Consider the following 18,507-nt stretch of genomic DNA (forward strand, 5'->3'; position numbering starts at 1 on the left):
ACAGTGAAGGTGAAAGAGTAAGGCACTCCTCTTTTTTTTTTTTTTTTTTTTTGCACTCCTCATTTTAATTGGAAAATAGCAGTTGCCACCTGAAATGTCTGCACACCAACTCATTCATAATAGTAGCAGTTCTTTGTATTTTCATTTTTATTGTTTGGACTTTAAAAGTCACAAGGTCTCAAATTTAGATAAGCTTTTCTACTCATTTTTATGTTTAGCTAATTTCTTGATATTAAGTAAGTCTGAACATAGAACATTGTCCCCTTCCTACTGGAGAAGATGGAAGAGCTTGAGGCAGGCAACAGCAGCAGCTGGCTGGGCTGTACTCACTGTCAGGTTCAAGGTGCATATGGAGGGCGTGCAGGGGGGGCCTTTGGGCTTGAGTGCAAAGAGCACTGTCTTTGTCCAGCACTCAGTCAAATGTGGTCACAGTGCCAGTGCCTCCCATATTCTGCCTTTGATTTCCTGAATCGTGATAATTTGGAGGAGTGTAAATTGTCTGGCAAAACAGCCTTTCCTGTTCATTATTAAAGTATTTAAAATTTTTTATTATATACCTGTGAAAATATTTTGGGGTGCCTGGGTGGCTCAGTCGGTTGAGTGTCCCACTTCGGATCAGGTCATGATCTCTTGGTTCCTGAGTTCAAGCCCCGTGTCGGGCTCAGAGCCTGGAGCCTGCTTCAGATTCTGTGTCTCCCTGTGTCTCTGCTCCTTCCCCGCTCATGCTTGCTCTCTCTCTCCCTTTCTCTCTCTCAAAAATAAACATAAAAATTTTTAAAAGATATTTTTATTACAAGTATTGTGAAAGTAATATCCTTGTTACTGTTTAGAAAAATTAAACAACCAAATTTCCACAGCCTTAAATGAATACTATTCACTTTTTGTTGATTTTCTTCCATTCGTTCTTCTATACACAGGAATTTGTTGTTTTCATTTTGTTTACATGCACAATTTTGTTGACTTCTCCTTTGTTTTTCAAATTGAAAACACTCATTTCATCCAGTAATCATATGATTGAGATTTACTGTAAGCCACAAAGATAGTGGGGAATCCGCAGTCACTGCCTCATGATGCTTACATTCTAGTTATGGGAGACAGATAGAAACAAAAACTCTCAGGAAAGAAAAAAAGAAGGGAATGTTACCTACAGTCTTGTCACCCAGACGTAATGATGGTTAATATCTGATACATGTCCTAAATTTATTTTTAAAAACTGGTGTTGATAAATAGCGGTTTTTTTTTAATTTTTTTTTCAACGTTTATTTATTTTTGGGACAGAGAGAGACAGAGCATGAACGGGGGAGGGGCAGAGAGAGAGAGGGAGACACAGAATCGGAAACAGGCTCCAGGCTCTGAGCCATCAGCCCAGAGCCTGACGTGGGGCTCGAACTCCCGGACCGTGAGATCGTGACCTGGATGAAGTCAGACGCTTAACCGACTGTGCCACCCAGGCGCCCCAATAAATAGCGTTTTTAAAAAATAAACCAGAGAGGGCGCCTGGATGGCTCATTCGGTTGAGAGTCCGACTTTGGCTCAGGTCATGATCTCACGATTCATGGGTTTGAGCCCCACATAGGCTTTGTGCTGTCAGCATAGAGTCTGCTTCAAATTCTCTGTCCCCCTCTCTCTCTGCCCCTTCCTGCTTGTATGCTCTCTCTCTCTCTCTCTCTCTTAAAAAAAAAAATTTTTTTTAAACAATAAAAATGGGATTAGATCATAGATTTTTTTTTTTTTGCCCACTTTCCAACATGTTGTGGACTTTTTTTTATGTCAACTAAAACTTTGTAATTAATAATATATAATACAATAATGTCACAATGGCTGCATAATACTGTTCCATATAATGGATATGCTATTAATTTAAACATTTTACTGAAGATTGACCAATAGGTTATTTATAGTTTTTTCCTTTATTAAAAATTCTGCATCAGATATTCTGTCTTTGGAGTACCTAAATATTTCCTTAATTTATGTTGTAAAAGAGAAATTGCTCAGTTTAAAAGCATATCCATAATTAAAATTTTAATATTGTTAACACATGCCCCTGCAAAAAAGGCTTTTTAATACTTGATGCAGCTGTCAGCAACATATGAGCGGACCATTTTCGTTATATTCTTATATTGGATTTTTAAAAATTGAGATGTAATTCACATACTGTAAATTCTACTATACTTTTAAATTGTGCAACTCACTGGTTTTTAGTGTAGTCCCAAGATTGTGGAAAGATCACCACTATCTGATGCCAGAACATTTTCATCACCCCCAGAAGAAACCATATGCATGTTAGCAGACACTCCTCATTTCCTCTTCCCCCAGGCCCTAGCAACCACTAATTTACTTCTTGTCTCTGTGGATATGCCTATTCTGGGCATTTCATATAAATGGAATTGTACAATATGTAGTCTTTTGTACCTGGCTTCTTTCACTTAGCATAATGTTTTCAAGGTCTATCCGTGTTGTACCATGGATGATTTTCTTAATTAAAGTCCATTTTGACTTTCAAGTACTTCAGTGATTCTTGGGGAAATAACCCAGGTTTGTCCTTAAATCTGTTTGGGAACCATTGACCTAGGCCATAATATCTCCATTGGTTCTTAAATCCTTTACAGTTGACCCAAATCTAGTTTATCTGGATTCATATGTTTAAGTGTCTTTTCCAGGAATATCCTAGGTTGCTAATTTTGAATCAGCGAAGTGGGTTTTATTGCTAACGGTGTGGTTTATGAGCTAGCATTGTTGGATGTCTTTTTTTTTTTTTATCAGTTTTCCTCTCCATTTCATCTTATGTTCTAGGTGCTTATCTCTATTTAGTAAATTGTCAATATAATGTAAATTATTGGTGGTGTCGTGATCCATCATCTCCAATCCATTCCCTTTGGGGCCATTTTTGAAGTGGTGATTTAATGTCCTTCTTGGTAGAAACTGAAACAATTTATTAAGGCTCTTTGTCTTTTCTCCACTGACCTTGAGACAAATGAAAAATATTTTTTGTCATATTTTTTAAATTCTCAACAGACATCTTTTCCAAGCCCCCACCAAGGTGCCTTGAAAAAATAAAAATATTCCTGGTGTATTACTGACTTTGGAGATTATAATTTTATATTTTTTTAATACTGATAATCTGTCTTTTGGGATACTTTTAACTTTTTGGAAACATTGACTTAATTGTGCTGCATTTCTTGGGAATCCCTACTTCCTATAGGATGTCCAGCTCTGCCACTCCCTGGAATATAACCTTTTGACAAGTTGCTTCATCTCTCTGACCCAATTATCTTATCTATAAAATGAGGGGTAGAGTAGATAACTATTTGTGATTCCTCAGAGTGGAATTGCTGCAATGACAGGTATTTTCGTGTTTATGTTTCTAAAGAACTACCTGAACTTTTCCCCAACTGGTTGTATAGGTCTTTATATTTAACATTTCTCACCAAGTCTAATCATACTGGTCTGGTGGCCTAGCAGTCATTAATGGTTTCTCGGGATGTAGGTCATAAAATGCTCAGTGAAATGAGTGTTAGCTTTTGGGCAGAAGGTCCAGGTCCAAGTTCCTCCACTTACTAGGTATATGTGTGTGAGTACCTCATCTAACATCAGTAATCTTCTGTTTCTTCGTACACAAAATAGGTGTCTTTACACTAACCTTTTAGGATTTTTTTAAAGATGGGAGATATCATGGAACATGCTTTGCATAATTCCAGGTAGATCCTTATGATTTGTGTCCCATAAATGTTAGCTGTTGCTATTGTTCTTGACTAATGATTGAGTGTTCAGTTTCTACAACCTATCTCCATCCGCCTCAGCTTTGGAGGGCCCTAGCCTTCAAAAGATAGACCTTGAGATGAGGTATGAGTTGAAAAGAGTGTCCCACTTTTATCTACAGAGTGTTGCCTTGGTGGAATTAGGACTTTAATGTGTTGTCTTTGAAAGCCTCTTTAATAAACTAACCTGTATCTCTTGCTTTTTTAGTGTGTCCACCCTTGCATGTGAAGCAAATACTTGTGTCCTGAGGGTCAGGTGTCCCTGGCACAGAATTCAGTAACATCCCAGGGACGGCAGTGTACTCTTAAGATCTGAGCTTTAATTAGGTGCCTATTATGCACCTCTGAGGTTCTTGTTGCCTTGTTTTTTCTTTTTCTCTTCTTTTTTTTCCTTTTTATTGTGGTAAAAAAAATATAACCATTTACATGTAAAAAAATTTACCATCTTGAGCACTTTCTTGTATTTGATTTTAAATTCCTTTTAAGTTTGCTTAGCTTCTCCTTTTTCCAAGCCATCCTAAGAACTGAATCAGCAGTGAGGTAGTCAAACTGAATTTTCTTTTCTTTTCTTTTCTTTTCTTTTCTTTTCTTTTCTTTTCTTTTCTTTTCTTTTCTTTTCTTTTCTTTTCTTTCATAGTGAATGCTGCCAGAATGACCAGTTCTTTCTGGATTTAGGCTTGTTTATGAGGCTGGACTTCATTTATGATAAAGATACAAAAAAATTCTTCTTTTCTTTCATCTTTTTCTCCTGGGATTCTCAGTGTTATGTTTGGGAGTATTGGCCTAGGGTAGGGAGCTGGAAGGCACAGAAGGGGGACCATGCAGCTGAATTTTGCACTCCATCACTCCTAGGGTGGGCCAGGAAGTCTGAGCACAGATCGGGTAACCAGAACACTGGAAGGAAGCCACGCCACCTAGGCAAGTGTCTGTGCCCTTCAGCACATGCCAGGCCTCTTGTTAGGGGAGCAGACTATTCACAAATGGTGCTGTTCCTAAGCCATCATGCAAAGACGATTGTAGTTGGCTTCCTGGAAAGCCTGCTTGTCCCTCCCAGGCTCTCCTTGAGTTATTTCTTTGTTCCTGACCCAGAAGGGTGCTGTTCCTGAAACCAGCACCCACAGTATCAGATTATTGCCAGCCTTAGCTTGGTTACGAAATGACAGATGTACTGTGATACCAGACCTGAAAGTATGAGATGTGACTTCTACTTCCAAAGGGATGTTTCCTGAAAGTGGTCACCTCGGGGAAGCTGTACCTTTAATGGTGCTCAAAAACAGCTTCAGAACTTCCTTTTTTAGGAAGATGCCTTCAGCATCTGTGACACATTCTTTCTTAATGGTATGTATCATAATAAAGCTTTCCCCTGTAGGGGCAGTTGTTTTTTTGTAAGTGGCCAAAGGTTATTTGGTGCTGAGTCTGGAGGCTTAGATGATCATGCAGAGGAACAGCACCTTTAGTTAAAAATAAAAGATGTAGTTTTAGAATTTTTAAAAAATTTAAAAAATGTTTTTTATTCATTTTTGAGAGAGAGAGAGAGAGAAAGAGAGAGAGAGAGAGAGAGAGAGAGAGAGAGAGACATACAGCGAGCAGGGAAGGGACAGAGAAAGAAGGAGACACAGAATCTGAAGCAGGCTCCAGGCTCTGAGCTGTCAGCGCAGAGCCCAACATGGGGCTCGAACTCATGAGCCATGAGATCATGACCTGAGCCAAAGTCTGACGCTTAACCAACTGAGCCACCCAGGTACCCCTAAAAGATGTAGTTTTCTTGTTGAAAGTCAAACCAGCTGATTGTTGGTGCTGCCTGAAGATACATGAGAGCAAAGATGTGGGGAGATAAAGCAACACACTGAGATTGTCCCTGCATCCTTGTCATCCAGTGATGCCACTTTTATTTAGGAGCATATTTGAACAGAACTTTTGTGTATCAGCATGAGAAATGCCATTCTGGGTAAGAACTGTGTGCCTAGGATCTAGAGGTATTTTGTGGGGACACCACTGTTGTTGCCTGTACTAGACATGGGGCTCAGATTTTAGCACATAACAACTCCTTGAGAGTTGTTTTTTCACATGCAATTTTTGTATATGGTAACGGTGGCTTGGTGCGGCTCCACAAGGGCAAAGGCAGACACAAAGTATGTCCTGGTTGCCACTGTCTCCCCAAGACCTGGCACATGAGGAGCTGGCACGTGATAGGAATTCAGTAAATGTTGAACAGATCCATGCATTCAAACTTCATAATGCTCTTTCGTATGAAGCATGCATTGGGAAACTAACAAGCTCGTTTCTCTCTTTCACAGTTGTCAAGTTTAAAAGTTCTGAATCACTCTCCAATGTCTGATGCTTCTGTCAATTTTGACTACAAATCCCCCTCCCCGTTTGACCATGGCACTGATCAGGAAGAGAAGATCGAAGATGTTGCCAGTCACTGTCTGCCTCAGAAGGACCTGTATGCTGCTGAAGAGGAAGCTGAGACCCTTTTTCCTAGGAAAATGACATCCCATAACGGGATGGAGGACAGTGGAGGAGGAGGCACTGGAGTAAAGAAGAAAAGGAAGAAAAAGGACCCGGGAGAGCAAGAGGGGGCAGCGAAGGGAAGCAAGGACAGGGAGCCCAAGCCAAAGAGGAAGCGAGAGCCTAGAGAGCCAAAGGAAGCCCGGAAGGCCAAGGAGCCCAAGAGGGCCAAGGAGCCCAAGGAGCCCAAGCAGAAGGATGGAGTCAAGAAAGCACGGAAGCCCCGGGAGGCCTCGGGTACCAAGGAGGTCAAAGAGAAGAGGAGTGGCGTGGACTCTGCAGCCAGGACGAAGTCCAAGAAGGCCAGGTGCGTGTCCCTTTCTGCCCGCTTGGAGCACTTGGCTCTGCCTGCACACAAAGGTTTGCTTTGGGCCTTCCTCTAGCCCTCAGACATAACTTTACCGCTCTCATCCAAAATGAGCTACTCTCCCCTCCTAAGAGAGAAAGATAACCTTAATACTGGCCCTGCAATTTCTGGCCATTCCTTTTGGATTAAGAAGAATTAAAATACTGTCACACACAAAGGGTGTAAGGGAAGGGACGTCAGAGGTGTGACGCAGGGCTGGCAGCGGTTTGAGGGACGGCAGCAGTGTGGAGTGGCAGAGGGGCAGCTGGTAGGAGGTGCCCGGACCTGGGAATTCGTGTGCGGGCAGTCCGGGAGAGCTGTGCACAGACAGGGAACACCTGCTCAGCCTCCTGCAGCCACAAGCTCTCTAGTGTGGGACTGCTCCTGGTCCATTTCTCTCCCTCTGTGTCTAACACAGTGCCTGACACGTCAACAGGTGCTTGGGAAATGAGGAGTGAAAGAGACTAGTGGAGACCACAGTGACTGTAGAGAGATCGGAGGGTGTGGGTACACATTCACTGCAGGGTGGGTGGTAAGGGTCCTGGTTAGAGATCCCATCGGGATCCAGATGTACTATTCACTCCGTATTGGTCACCTGTATACAAATGGAATGGTTTTCATTTTGTCTCTTTCTAAATTCTTTGTGGAGAACATTATATTTAAGCTTTCTGAGGAAATGTGAAACAAAAAATACATAATCTCTATATACTTAAAAGGAATTTAAGGAATTTAAGTTTCTAAAACCTAAGTGCAGTGGCAGGATGTAGACCAGGAGCACCCATAAAAGCACAGAGACTGGTATGAACACTCACATAAAGTAATTAGACCATCAGACCCGTGTGGGGTCAGGCATTTAGGAAGTAAGCTTTAAAGAGAAGAAAGCATTTTGGGTGATTTGTGCTGCGACAAGGAATTTACTATATGGTTCAGTTAATTTTCAGAAAGACAGTTTGTTGGGAGCAGATGGTTAATTTCATAATCCAAGTGCAAACTGCCTTATAATATTCATTCCCTTCTGCCCCACAGGGGGTTTTATCTTTTGTCCATGGGAAAGGCTTGAGGGGGATCCTGGGAATGTAGTTTACAGACAGTGGACCTAAAGTACCTTACAGAAGGTCAAGAGAGGCATGTAAAAATCAGGATTCTCACAAAGGGAAACTTACGGGCTGTTTCTCAGTGAACCCAGTGAGCATGCTCTGATCTCTGATGCGTGTGTGAGGTAGCATAGTGAGTCTCTGTCTTCTGCCATAATTTTCATCTGCAAGTTGCTTGGGAGAAGCAGAAGGGGTTCTTCAGGGAGCTAGCACATGTGAGGGAGAATCAGATGTGAGCTAGTGGGGTGGCTTAGAGAACAAAGAGGAGTCCCTGAGTCCTTAGAATTGGGGTAACTGGAGGAGGGTTCTCACAGCTTTGCTGAGGACTCTGGTTGGTTTGTAGAAGGCCATAGAATGCCATAGGTATCTGAGCTCACTAGCTCTGGTCTCTGGTACTTACCTGCTTAAAGGACTTCTGTGTGGGCTGTGAAACAAGGGAATAAGTATATAGACGTTGCTGTAAATTCCATTTGGGGGCCATAAGAGGCATTTCACAAAAGAAGTTTGGGTGTCCTATATGTGTGTAGCAATACTAAGGGAACCTGATTGTGATCAATTATAAGTGACGTGGAGAAGTGCTTGGTAGTCTTTTCAGGGGCTGCTAACTTCTGACATCAGAAGACACCCTTTGCGAGGATGTTGATAGAGCTGGTTACCTCTCAGCAGTGTGGGCAAGTTACATGAGGGTTTCTTTTGATTTGGGGACCTGTGTAAGACTGACTTGTAATAGAGAATCCTTATGTAGCTTGGTAGGATTCTGTACTGGTGAGCCTTTCATTTCTTGTTCTTTTTGTATTTATTGCTTTGGTTCCTTTAATTAAAGAAATTAAAGATCCCACTAGTCAACAGAAGCAGTTTTAATTATGAAAGGACATTAATTAAAAAATTATGTTGGCAATTCTCGGTTTTTTTGTGCTCTTTGATTTATTCTCTTGCAGATTGGCTCAAGTACATGTTTTGATTAGCCCTGGATCATACTTGGTGGTTGCAAATCATTCACTGAATTGCTTGGATTATCGTAGGAGCTCCACAGTTAATTTGAGGGCTCCCAGCCTTTTCTGCCTTCAGTCCCTCTTGCCAGCTTCCACCTGGCTCATCTTTCTGAAGTACTTGCTGTAATCTTATTTCTGTTTTTAGTTGGAAAAGGTGGTGAATCAAATGCCTTCATCCTCTCTCTTCCTTCCATATCAGTTTGGAAGTAGTCAGCAGAGATGGAGGTGTGGTGATCAGCTTTCTTAACTGTAAACTGGATTGAAGAACCTCCACCAGCTGTGGCTGGACGTGAGCTGCTTTTTCCTCCCTTTGGTTGAGTTTTTCCCACCAGAACTGCAGGCACTGAAGCCTGGAGCACGTGCTGGGGCAGGTATGCTCTGTGCCCTTTCCCAGTCTCTCCAGTCGGGTCCCTGATCAGAGAAGTGGGAGGAGTTTGAAGAAAGGTTGAAAATATGTTGCCAGTAATAGTCCTTCCTTGGGAGTAAAATGTGGGCACTGGGAAATGGGATATCCTCATATCCTCTAACTTTTGAAACTTCTGATTGCTCCTACTGCTTCCAGGACAGAATCCAGACTCCTTTTTCTGTTATTCAAACCCTTTGGGGTCTGACCCCTCCCTCACTTCTCTGACAACAGACCTCACTAGTTAGACTGCTCTTCCTGGCCCTTAAAGACACTTGACTTGTTTCTCCTGGGTTGCTCTGGCTGGTTCTCCCAACATTTTGCCCCTGTGTTTCTCCCAGTATCCCAAGTCCTTTCCATTTCCAGGTCTGAATGCAAGTCCCAGTTCTCCCAAGAGCTTCCCCAGACCAGTGTGCTGGCATGTCCCTTCTTCCATAGCACTTGGAGCCTTGCTCCCCATTGTAAATCAGAGACTTTTACTCCTGGGAAAACTAAAGGAGAGCTAGTCTAACCTGTTGTACTGCAGCTGGGGAAAGGGAGGACTCACTGAGAAGTGTCTTGCTTACAAGGGTGTGTCATAAACTCGGACCTCTGCTCCCCAGTCTTGTACATTTCCCTCTTGGAAGGTGCCTCTCGATTAGAAACTGTCATCGTCCTGTGTGTATGACTTGTCTCATCAGCATCAGTTAAATGCCTAGGGTCAGGGCCACTATACTTTGTGTCTTTTATGCTCTCAGGAGTCAGTCACTAGAGGTTTATCAGGTTGTTGGACACATTGAGTTTATATATTTATATATTATATATGTAACATATACTTTGCATATTTATAAACTACATATAACACATATATATTCTATTTATGTATTTAATTTGTTTTCCTAGAACAAATAGAGCTCTTCCTGTAAATAAGACCATATAAGATATAACTCTCATTGTTAAATAATTGTAGGTGGTGTCTCAATTTTAACTAAAGAAGTGAACATTTTATTTTTTAATTTATTTTTATTAAAAAAAAATTTTTTTAACACTTAGTCATTTCTGAGAGACAGAGACAGAGCATGAGCAGGAGAGGGGCAGAAAGAGAGGGAGACACAGAACCGGAAGCAGGCTCCAGGCCCAGAGCTGTCAGCACAGAGCCCCATGTGGGGCTCAATCCCACAAACCTGTGAGATCATGACCTGAGCTGAAGTTGGACGCTCAACCGACTAAGCTACCCACGTGCCTCTTATTTTTTTATTTTATTTTCTTAGCACAAGCAGGGAGAGGGGCAGAGAGAGAAGGGGAGAGAACCTCAAGCAGGCTCCACACTTAGCTCAGAGCCCGATTCAGGGCTTGGTCCTGCAATCTTGGGATCATGACCTGAGCCGAAATCAAGAGGTGGATGCTCAACCAACTGAGCCACCCAGGCACCCCAAGAAATGAACATTTTAAAAGAAACTTGTCTAAGGCACAGAGCTAATGAGCAGCACTGTTAGGATTTGACTCTGGGCTCCCACTTTTTTCTCCTTCAGCTCTGCACCTATTTATGCCTCACAAGGGGATGTCGGGAATGGGAAGCAGTGGGGAGATTCCAGTGTCAGAGAAATTGGTTTTTTATTTGTAGGACACGGCCCTTCTGTAGAATTTCATTTTGCACACTGCACAATGCCCTCTAATCCTCTAAAGACTAAAGTGGCTCCAGCTTTTCCCTGTGCAGTTTCTCTTGCACTTGAGCCAGCAAGTAGATAACTGGACATGTTTCCTGTTTTAAACAAGTGATCGTCTAACAGATTTTCCTTTTCAAGGATGACATCAATAGTGATGAATATTCATTTACTGAATAGGGGATAAAAGTCTGACATGCCCAAGTAAGAGAGGCAAGAAGCTTTCTTTTTTTTTTGAACGACCATCTCTTCCTTTCCCTTCAAATTATATTGGAGAGTGAGCACAATTCACTTCTTTATTGTATAAAACTTAAGCAAGAAAGCTCTTCCAGGAAGCCAAGTTAGGCTGTTGTTTCCCTGACTCTGAAATTTAAATTCCACTTAGTATAGATTATTTACTTTTACTGTTTTTTAGTTACAACCCCTTTTCCCAAAGAGGAAGGGACCACTGGCATAAGAAGACACACAAAGATACACATGTGTGTGTACATACAAACATATACACAGACCTATACATAGGTAGACACACAGGGCCTGTATAGCTGCAGCAAAGGGATCAGAAAGGTAGGCAAGTGTCAGGTCAGATCCTGGGGCATCATATGATGTTGATAGTGCTTTGGGAAAATACTTTGGTATTAGAAAAGCACCATGGCAGTTCCTTAGGGAGGCCAAAGAAATTTCTCACTGAGAAACATTACATGATGTAATGGATACTGTCCTCAACAACAGTTTTGGGCTCCAGTGCTTCTGTGTGCCTTTGAATTTCATATTTCTCTTTCTTGAAATAGCCTTTAGTAAAAGCTTCATGGCATTAAAGCACGGCTCAGTGAGCAGGAAAGACGACCCATTCCAGTGTGTGTGAAGCTGTCTGGTGTTTTTACTTCGTGTCTAGGGAGGAGTGCCTGAATAGTAGGTCGATAGCCCTTTAGGCTGCACTCTCTTAAATCAGAAGCTAGGCATTTTGATTGAGCTGGAGGTTGCTGTTGTAAGCTAGAGTCTTCTTAAGTGTTGGTATTCACTTTGTTGGTTGAAGGCAGAGCATAAGCTTTGGAATTTCTACACATGTCAGGATGGTTTATATTCTCTCTTGAAAGTCAAGAAACTAATCAGCAAGCTGGTCTAAGTGGAGGAACATCTACTTGGATCTCTGATGCTCAGGCTTTGCTGTGCCAAAGGAATCACCTGGACAGCTTGTTAGAAAAGTAGATTCCCAGACTACGTCCCCAGAGAGGTTGATTTATTAGGTCTGAGGTGGACCCAGGAATCTGTAATCGAAAAGCCTGCCAGATAATTAGAGTGTGCTTGGTTCTTAGAACATCCTTTGAGACACAGTTGAGAGATTCCTGGGAAAATGAAGCATATTTTCATTTTTTAAAAGTTTATTTGTTTATTTTGAGAGAGAGCGCGCGCATGTGTGTGCACGAGTGGGGGAGGGGCAGAGCGAAAGGAGATAGAATCCCAAGCATTGTCAGCATGGAGCCCATCGCGGGGCTCGAATTCATGAACTGCGAGATCATGACCTGAGCCAAAGTTGGACGCTTAACCGACTGAACCACCCAGGCGCCCTGGAGCATATTTACATTTTTTTTAATTTAACATCTGTTAGGAATGGAAAACCAAAAAGAGGAAAAGAGATGGATAGTGTGATTAGCCCTACGAAGTAATAAGAAATACATGTATCGGTTTCTGCCCTGGTTGCTGGCACAGAGCTCCTGAGACCCTTGTACTTTCCTGAGTGATAAGAATACTTGTCTTCTCTCATATCCTAGTATTTTGTCTTTGATGCAACTATGACACAGGGCTCCTGAAACTGTCGTAATCGTCCAAGTGGTAAGAACACTCGTAGCATCCCTTGTTCGGATACTTGTCTCTGATCCTGTTCCTGACACAGGGCACCCATACCCTTGTAAATTCCTAAGTGATAGGAACACTAGGAGCATCTTTTGTTCTAGTGAGATGACTCTGGGTGGGCTCCTGGGTGGGGGCTGATCACCAGAAAGACCAAGCAGGAGTAGAAGCTTGGAGTTTTCAGTCCCACCCCTCATTATCCAGAGAGGGGAGAGGGGCTGGAGGCGGGGTTAATAATTGATCATGCCTATGTGAGGAAGCTTCCATTAAAAAAATCCCAATAGTAGGGGGTGTGGGGAGCTTTCAGGTGAGTGAACACATCCACATGCCTGGCACACCTCAGCTCCGCACCTCAGCTCCTCAGCTCCTGTGCTCAGAATCCTCCCAGACTTGGCCCTGTGTATCTCCTCCTCTGGCTATTCCTCTGTATCTTTTGTTGTATCCTTTAATAGACTGGTAAACGGAAGTGTTTCCCTGAGTTCTGTGAGCCTCTCTAGCAAAGCCATCAAACCTGAGGAGGGGGTCATTGCACCCTCCAGTATATAGTGGTTGGTCAGGAGAGCAGGAAACCTGGGCTTGTGACTGGTGTCTGAAGTGGGAGGGTAGGTGGGTGCAGTGTTGTGGTGCTGAACTCTGGACCTGTGGAATCTGGTGCCGTTCCAGGTAGACAATGTCAGAATTGAGTTGAATTCTCCGACACCCTGCTGGTGTCTGAGAATTGCTTGTTGGTAGGAGTTGTTTTGTTTTTTGTTTTTTCCCCCAAAACAAACCCCAGGTTTCGGGCCGCAGATTTTACCCCCATTTGTTTTGGCTTGTCAAGAGCCAACAGAGCAGAATGTTTTTCTCCCAAATCCAGTAAGTTTAGTAACACCCTGGAAGAAAGGTTTTGCCTTTTCTGATTTTCTTCTTTGACGGTTGCTTCTAGAAAGTTAAGCCCAGATCTTCTGATTATATAACCATGTGAGCTGTGAGTCAGCTGACGCTGTGATGCAGAAAGGGCAGTAAAATTCAGTCAGCTCAGCTCTCCCTCTCTATTTGAAGGTCAAATCACCTGTCTTTGTTAAGAGTGAAGATCTTTATTGAAGCTGGGCTTATTAGGCTTAGGAATGTGTATTAACAGCATTATTTCTGTTGAGGGAATTGCTTTTATATTCTGATCAATTATTAGAAGAAAGAAGACAAATGTGAAGACAAGTATGAGTTCTGAGTAGAGACCTGTGGTTGGAACCGGCTAGGTTTTTTTTGTGATGTAGGGAGGATATGTGAATGAGAATGGCAGAGACCCACCTCTGAGGCTTTGGACCAGGTCTCCATTCCCATTCTTCTGAGAGCACCTGGAGTGCTTACTCTAATCCCCGGGGCTTTGTAAATTAGGGTTGGGTACGTAGTGGACTTTGACCTGATCCGAAAGAAAACAGTTACTCAATAATAACGCTTGATGAATACCTGCTTATTTATTTATTCAGTGTATTTTTAGTGCCTCCTGTGTGCCTTGCTTTATTTGTGAGTACTTTTGGTGGGAGTGGGATAGTGGAGGAAGGAAGGTGTCACAGACACATCATCTTTGAGCTCTATCACTGAAGTGCTATCACGAGTTAGAGTCTTGCAAGTGTTCAAAAAACAGGTAAAAAGAAACAAATCAAAGAATGTAGTATAACTGTATACAGAATAGCTGAAAGGATTTGGCGGATTAAGAGTGTTTCAGTTGTGGTCCAGGGAGTCCCTTGGACATGGTGAGTATTGAGCCAGGTATTAAAGGAATTAATAGTGAGAAAAGATTTAAAGCAAAAAGACCAAAAGACATTTAAATAAATGTTCTTTGGGGGGCTTCCGTTTCTTTTTTTTTTTTCTGCATTTACTTTTATTTGCATTTATTTTATGCTGAATTTATTCCCAGGCCATAAGTTTTTGTTTCTTCACTTTCTTCTGGGATATCTTTTTATTCTTTGCAACCTCCTCTTCTGGTTCAGGGGCAGTCTGCTCTCTTTTTCAGTGAGAATCATCTCAGTGTGGCAGGGAGAGCACGTGTATAGGCTAATGCAGCTATGAGCTTTGTAAATTCTGTACCACATCTTGGAGGCTTCGTTCCTGGATGCGCTCAATGGCCAGAGAATCTGCATCTAAACCCTTATGTCCGCATTACTCTCTGCATTTTTAAGCATGTGCAGTAAAAATTCAGCAGTTTTTGGGCCACCAGCCCTGTGTCCAGCCCCACTGTTGGGGCCTGCGCACACCTACCACCTCCGCCATCGTAGCGCCAGAATGGCATGCGTTGTTTCTGTAAAGTGACATCCTTCAGATACTTGTGGCTTTTTTCAGATGTGCATACCCTGGATGGCCTGGGCAGTTTCACACGCATTCTTAAAGTGAACACAAAGATTTTAATCTCTTGATTTGCATGATTTTGTAGGGTTTTTTGGGTCAAGTGAATAGCAAACAATTTTCAGAGATCACCTCAGGCTGCTTATGGGAAGAGGAAGTGTGTTGGCTCCTGGGAGAATTCATAGAGGGGGTTGGGCTTCTAGGTTTAAGATGGCCACCAGGCATACTTTTATTTTCATTTCCTAACCAAATAATAACAACGAAACAACAGGAAGGGCAGAGGGAAATAAATCCTTAAAGATGAGAGATGTGAATTTTTGGGTATCATACTGGTGGATAAATGCTGTGGGGGAGTCCCAACTCAGAGTCCATGCAGGAGCTGTTTGTAGCAGAGGTAGAAATGCTTCTTCCTCACAAGGGACCTGGCAGCTTTGGAGAAGGGACGGGAGGCAGGCCAGAAATGGATGTGATGATGAAGGGACTGCCTATAGAATGAGTGGTCGTATGGCATCAGCTCCAGGCTGAAGTCAGGTAGTTACTCTAAAGATACTAAGCCTTTGCCCTGGGGATAGTCTGGGACTCCCAAGTGGAGACTCCCACAGATGAGAAGGGAGACTCAGGAGCTACTGCTCTTTCCCTGTCCATACCCTAAAAGGGGACAAGAGGGGCTGCCAGGCCCTAAAAGGGGACAAGAGTTCTACGCCAGGCCCCTCATTCAGGGATGAGACATAATCTCACCAGTCACCTGTATTATCAGCCTCGTTCATTTGAAATAGGAACAATCCACCAAAGATTGTGAGACCGCATAGGAAAACTGAGCAACAAAGAAGAGGAAAAAGGAATGATGAGCAGAACCATTGTCCTCATAAGAAAGAAGTCCAGGAAAAAAAAACTTGTGAAGATTTTAAGTTAGCATCCTCAGATTCAAGATGATATTTTGTCTGCAAAACAAGGATGAGTTAGGAAACAGGAGCAGTCAGAAAACAAGAAACAATTAGTGAAAATTTAAAACATATTGCCTAAACTAAAAGAATTCAACAAAAAGAGCAGAGGAAAGAGTAGGGGAGGTATGTTAGATCTAAATTAATCAGCTTTCATATCAGGATGTCACCAGGTATTGCTTGCTGTTGATAAAGAACTAGAGGCATGAACATATGGGAGTTAGGGTGGTATCATTTGAAGGCACTTCACTCTGGAACGTGGGATTTGGTGCAAGTAGGGATGGCTTGTCATTTGAAACCCTTCTACATTTTTTGAAGTTTTATTTTCATTTGCTTTTACAACTTTTAATAAGGTTACTTAAAAATTTTTCTTAATGTTTATTTTCATTTTTGAGAGAAAGAGAGAGCATGAGCGGGGGAGGAGCAGAGAGAGAGGGAGACACTGAATCTGAAACAGGCTCCAGGCTCTGAGCTGTCAGTACAGAGCCCAACACGGTGCTTGAACTCACAAACTGAGAGATCATGACCTGAGCTGAAGTCGGATGCTTAACGGGTGCCCCAAGATTACTTTTTGAAATTCTGCCTTTTCATCTTATAAGTATATAACTTTTTCTTTTTTTTTCAGTTTTTACTAGGATAACATCACAAACTAGGATGATTGTTTTGATGGTGCTAATGATGCAGTTAAAGGGACTGAGGACGGGGTAGATTTTCTTCTCATTTTGTCTACAGCTGACCACATCTGTATTGGAACAATTAGTTCTGTGTATTTATTTTTTGTTTAACCAGTATCTTCACAGTGTGTGCCCAACTTGGTTCTCTGTGTATAGACTGAACTAACATGGGCATTAAATAAAAGTTGAAGTAAGTGTGCAGACGGGCTCTTTGGGCATAATGTCCATGTTTTCAGATTGTACTTCTGGGAAGAGGATCAGGGCCTGTGGCAAGGCCTGGGCTGGAAGCTTCTCTGAAGGGTTGTTCCTGGAGCGGAGGTGGTTCCTGGGCTGTACTCCCCAGCCATGTGCATGTCTGTGAAGGCAGTAACTAGCATCACGTGCTGTTTTCAGTTCTGAATTTGGGAATTATGGCAACTCACTGTGGCAATAACTGATTTTTCCTGCTGACTTTGATGGATATTTTATAAGATTTAATTTAAAAATGGGATGATGAGTCAGTCATTTTGAAATAATGGGGTTTGATAGATAAAAATTTTAATACCTGGAATCTATGGGGGCAGAGTAATCTATGGCTCACAGTAGGACAATGTTGTGACATATACCCAGATCTTTCTCCTCATCCTCGGATCCAGCGCTCTGTTTCTAACTCTCAATTCTAGTGAAGAAACCTGGAGGTTGGGGATCGAAGATGAGGCTGGGAGGAAACTTTGAGAAAGACTTGTCTGTGTAGGGCTTTAGTGGAATTTTCTATAAGTAGTTATTATAATGTAATTTCCTATTTGGAAGGCCCCTAAATTACCTATTTTCCTAATACAAACTACTAGAAAGTGAAGATGTATAAATCTTCTTGGCTGATGAAGCCATTTAGAAGATAGCATGAGAACTTCGGGGCGAGGCCGGCTCTAAAGTGGATATAAGTTTTATTGTAAAATCAAATATGATTTTTGTTATTAAAAATAAGTGCTTTGAGCCTCAAAAATCTTATCTGCCATTTTTCTTTTCTGTCCTTGCAAGTTTTAGTTTGTTCTAACTCTGAAAGCTAGAAAAGAGGATTATAAAAATAAAATTGCTTTGATTCAGCCTCCAGTGCCATTAAGTGGTGAGAGTATTAGGCCTTTGTATTATTCAGAACTCCCTTGGTTACAAGTGACATAAACCCAACTTGGATTAACTTAAGTTAAAAAAAAATAACAAAGGGGTTCACGAGCTTAAGGAATCAGAACCGGGAGGTATAATTGAGGATTCCACCAATGTTCTTTGTCTCCAGTCCTCCCCTGCACCTCTCTTCATCCTTGGCAACTGGTTTTCTTCTCGTGGTTGAATTGTGGCTGCCTGAAACTATGGGCCCACAGCTTAACAACCTTATGACCTAGAAGGTAAAAGATTCATTTTCGAAAGCATTCCTGCCAGAAATTATTACTTCTTTATTGAAGGACTCCCAAGTTGGCTTGGCTGGGTCATATGTCCATCTTTGGACCAATCACTGTGGTAGAAGGAATAGGATACCATAGCCAGCCTGACCTTCCACCCACTCTTATAGTCAGGAGGGTCCATATTGGTTATCAGCAAAAAGTTGCTGATCAAACAGTATCCACTTCAGCCATGGAATAGGTATATTTCAAAATAAATATATTTATATAGATGTTTTTTCGTGAAGCTTTTGAGAATAAGGTGCATATGTCATTGCCTTTTGATCCCTAAATACTCCGGTGTGTCTTTCCTAAGAGTAAGGCCATTTTCTTACATAATCATTGTCTAGTTGCTGCTTTTGTTCGCTTGGAACTAATAAGCAATATGTGGGGAGACGCTTTAAGATCATGCAAAAATCCTGCTCATCTTTACATTGTTCTCCCTAGATGATCCTGGACTGTACTCATCTTTCCTGCAGTGATTATAAAATGATTTTCCAACCCCACACTTCCTCTGCATTCGTCATTTGGGTTCTGTAGTAAGCAAGGACTCCCTCTTCTCC

General features: G+C 42.1%; 1 protein-coding gene across 3 annotated transcripts in view; it reads left to right on the forward strand.

Moving 5' to 3' along the window:
- Window positions 1-18,507, forward strand: part of CHD6 (chromodomain helicase DNA binding protein 6) — a 204,448-nt gene that overhangs the window by 62,850 nt on the left and 123,091 nt on the right. For all 3 annotated transcript variants that reach the window (XM_030309584.1, XM_030309585.1, XM_030309586.1), the window contains exon 3: window positions 6,056-6,576. In XM_030309584.1, coding sequence (XP_030165444.1) covers window positions 6,056-6,576 — 521 coding nt within the window. The remainder of the gene's footprint in view (window positions 1-6,055; window positions 6,577-18,507) is intronic.

This window comes from Lynx canadensis, chromosome A3 (assembly GCF_007474595.2).
Source record: "Lynx canadensis isolate LIC74 chromosome A3, mLynCan4.pri.v2, whole genome shotgun sequence".
Taxonomy (NCBI): domain Eukaryota; kingdom Metazoa; phylum Chordata; class Mammalia; order Carnivora; family Felidae; genus Lynx; species Lynx canadensis.